The 2546-nt window shown below is 27.8% G+C and overlaps 1 protein-coding gene across 1 annotated transcript; it reads right to left on the bottom strand.

The window, feature by feature from the left end:
* Positions 1 to 663: 663 nt before the first annotated feature.
* LOC124922901 (miraculin-like) lies at positions 664 to 1331 on the bottom strand. The gene has a single exon (XM_047463536.1). The coding sequence runs from the start codon at positions 1300 to 1302 to the stop codon at positions 679 to 681; it is 624 nt and encodes a 207-aa protein (XP_047319492.1). The 5' UTR covers positions 1303 to 1331; the 3' UTR covers positions 664 to 678.
* Between the last annotated feature and the right edge of the window lie 1215 nt (positions 1332 to 2546).

Genomic DNA, 2546 nt, shown 5'->3' with positions numbered 1-2546 from the left:
TTTTGTATTTTTTTCCCTTTTTTGGGTTTTTAATAAAATGGTACTAAGTTGTTTTACCAAAAAAAAAAGTATTATTTTTCTTATATCATTATATTAATTAATAAACTTATTATATCAAATTATATAATTAAATAAATATAATTTGATATATTAAATAAAAAATAATTAAAATAATATTAAATAATTAATTTTTAATTTATAACGTAAATTAGTTATAAGAACTTGATTAGGTGTACTCAATCCTCTAAGAAGAAAAAAAGAAAAAAGAACAAAGTGTGTTATGAATAAGAAGAAGAAAAAGATAGTAAGACATAATTCAATTTTATTAAATTTAAAAATATAAATTAGTATTTAATGATTTTTTAAAATAATAGTGTTTTTTTTAATAAATTAAATATTTTAGTTTTTAGTTTTATTATATTTCAGTTTAAATTATAAAAAATAAAAATTTATATAAATAAATTGATAATATAATAAATTAAGTTACAAAAAAAAAAAAGTAATAATAATAGACTATACTTTTATTCTTAAATAAGAACATGGAAGGAGACTTGTTCTTGGATATCCTATATTGACCAAATACTTGATCTCTTTATTCAGGAACATTAAAGATCAAGTTACATTATTATAAGTATAAGAAATTGGTAAAAGTAAGATTTTCTTTAATAAACATTTTAATTAATCCACTTTCTTAAACATAACCTTGAATGGCTTCTCACTCAGTACTAAACGCCTCATATGATTTTCATCCACATAGATTCCGACATCCATGCATATAACCTTACAAATATCGCAGACCGACGGACAGAACACCAACTTGTAGTCGTTATCATATTTCTCTATCTTAAACCAGTTGCTCACCGTATCTTTCCCCGGATTCCCCTTTTCACCGCCAGTACCCACAAAGTTAAGACCGGTCGCCTCATCCTGACCTGTCAGTTTCCATAACGTCGATTGAATGCATATGGTGGAAGCTTCGAACTGAATATTAAGGTCTGTCGATTCACGGATGACATCTTTCTTTGGGTTCACCGGCGAGAAAGTCAACGGGAGGCCAGTTTCGAGTTCATTGCCTTTCTGGACGACATCGAGTGGGCAGAAATCGACTTCAGAGTTGTTCACTCGGCCGGTGAAGCCCAAAGTTAAGCCTCCTCCCATGCCACGAAAAACAGGTAAGATGTAATATTGGGTTTCTGACCGGAGTTTCTTTCCATTTATGTCGAGGACAGCGTTAGGAGCGGCAGAAGCAGCTGTGAAAATGACTTGAAGGATGAGAATTAAGGAAATTGTTGATGTCTTCATAGTTTATTGGTTTCCTGGACTTATAATGAAGTGTTTTGAGTTTGAAGATGAGGGAAGAAGAGTCTCATCCCATTAATTTATAGGCTTGTATAGAACTTTTCTCCATGCACGGCATCTGGCACGTGAAGTTTGAAGAGGATAATATAGTTAAGATTAGAAGAAGAGATAGAGAGACGTGCCGTAGATGTGAATTGCTTAATTATTCATATCTTTAAGAGGCTAAAATATTTGACTTTCATGTTCAAAGAGAGTATCCATGAGATGTTTTGACTTTCATGTTCAAAGAGATGGTATCAATGAGATGTTTCTTAAAGAAATATTATATATAATAGTTCTAATAATAATAAAATTATACAAGTTATTCACATTAATTTTAATTTGTTATTTATTTATGTTGTAATGAGCTGATTCTTTAATAGTTTTATTTGATTGAATTTGTGATAATTCTTATCTAGATAGAATTTGTAATGATTGTTTGTTTTGGTTTAAAGTTATTATAATATTTATTGAGGTGTCTGGTTAATGGATTTAATTCTAACATATTCATTTGATTATCGGATATTTAGAAACTTTTCATAAATAGGCAGAAATAAATTGACTTTGAGGCTATTTGGGTCATCAATCAAGTAGGAAATCTAAATAAATTTCACATGAAATGATGTGTCGAAAATATCACAAAATAACATGATTTTCAAAACCGTTTCGGTCATCAACCCGGTTATTTTGGTGTATTTCCACTGGTTGAACCGGTCGAACTACTAATTGAACTGATTTTTTTTCTTTTTTTTAAAATAAATTAAAATAAATTAGTACATAAATTGTATATATAAATCAATTAGGAATATAAAAAATAATCAAATAAATACTAATTAAATTCAATAATTGTTAATTAAATTAATATTATACCAAATTTTCATAATTCACTAACACCAAAATAACAAATATCCATAATTCTCTAAAATCAAAATAGCAATCACATCAAATATTTATAATTCCTTACAATCAAAACAACGATAACATTATAACTAAATAATTTGTAACTTTAATTTATTTATTAACTCATTAGATTTTTCATATTCGACAACAGATTCACAATCCTGGAAAGAAACCCTAATAAACAGGTGTAACTGACTCCATCAAGATTACATGCAAATCAATCATATTTCTTCACCAAAATTCAGTAATGGCTCCCAATACACAATATCATTTAAATGAGGGATGAAGCTATCATTTAAAATTCTTAG

Source organism: Impatiens glandulifera, chromosome 1 (assembly GCF_907164915.1).
Source record: "Impatiens glandulifera chromosome 1, dImpGla2.1, whole genome shotgun sequence".
NCBI classification, from domain to species: Eukaryota; Viridiplantae; Streptophyta; class Magnoliopsida; order Ericales; family Balsaminaceae; genus Impatiens; species Impatiens glandulifera.
This window is presented reverse-complemented; position numbering and strand designations above follow the sequence as displayed.

What these genes read in the sequence shown, in the direction of transcription:
- LOC124922901 (XM_047463536.1), bottom strand. Translation starts at nt 1,302, where the DNA reads ATGAAGACATCAACAATTTCCTTAATTCTCATCCTTCAAGTCATTTTC.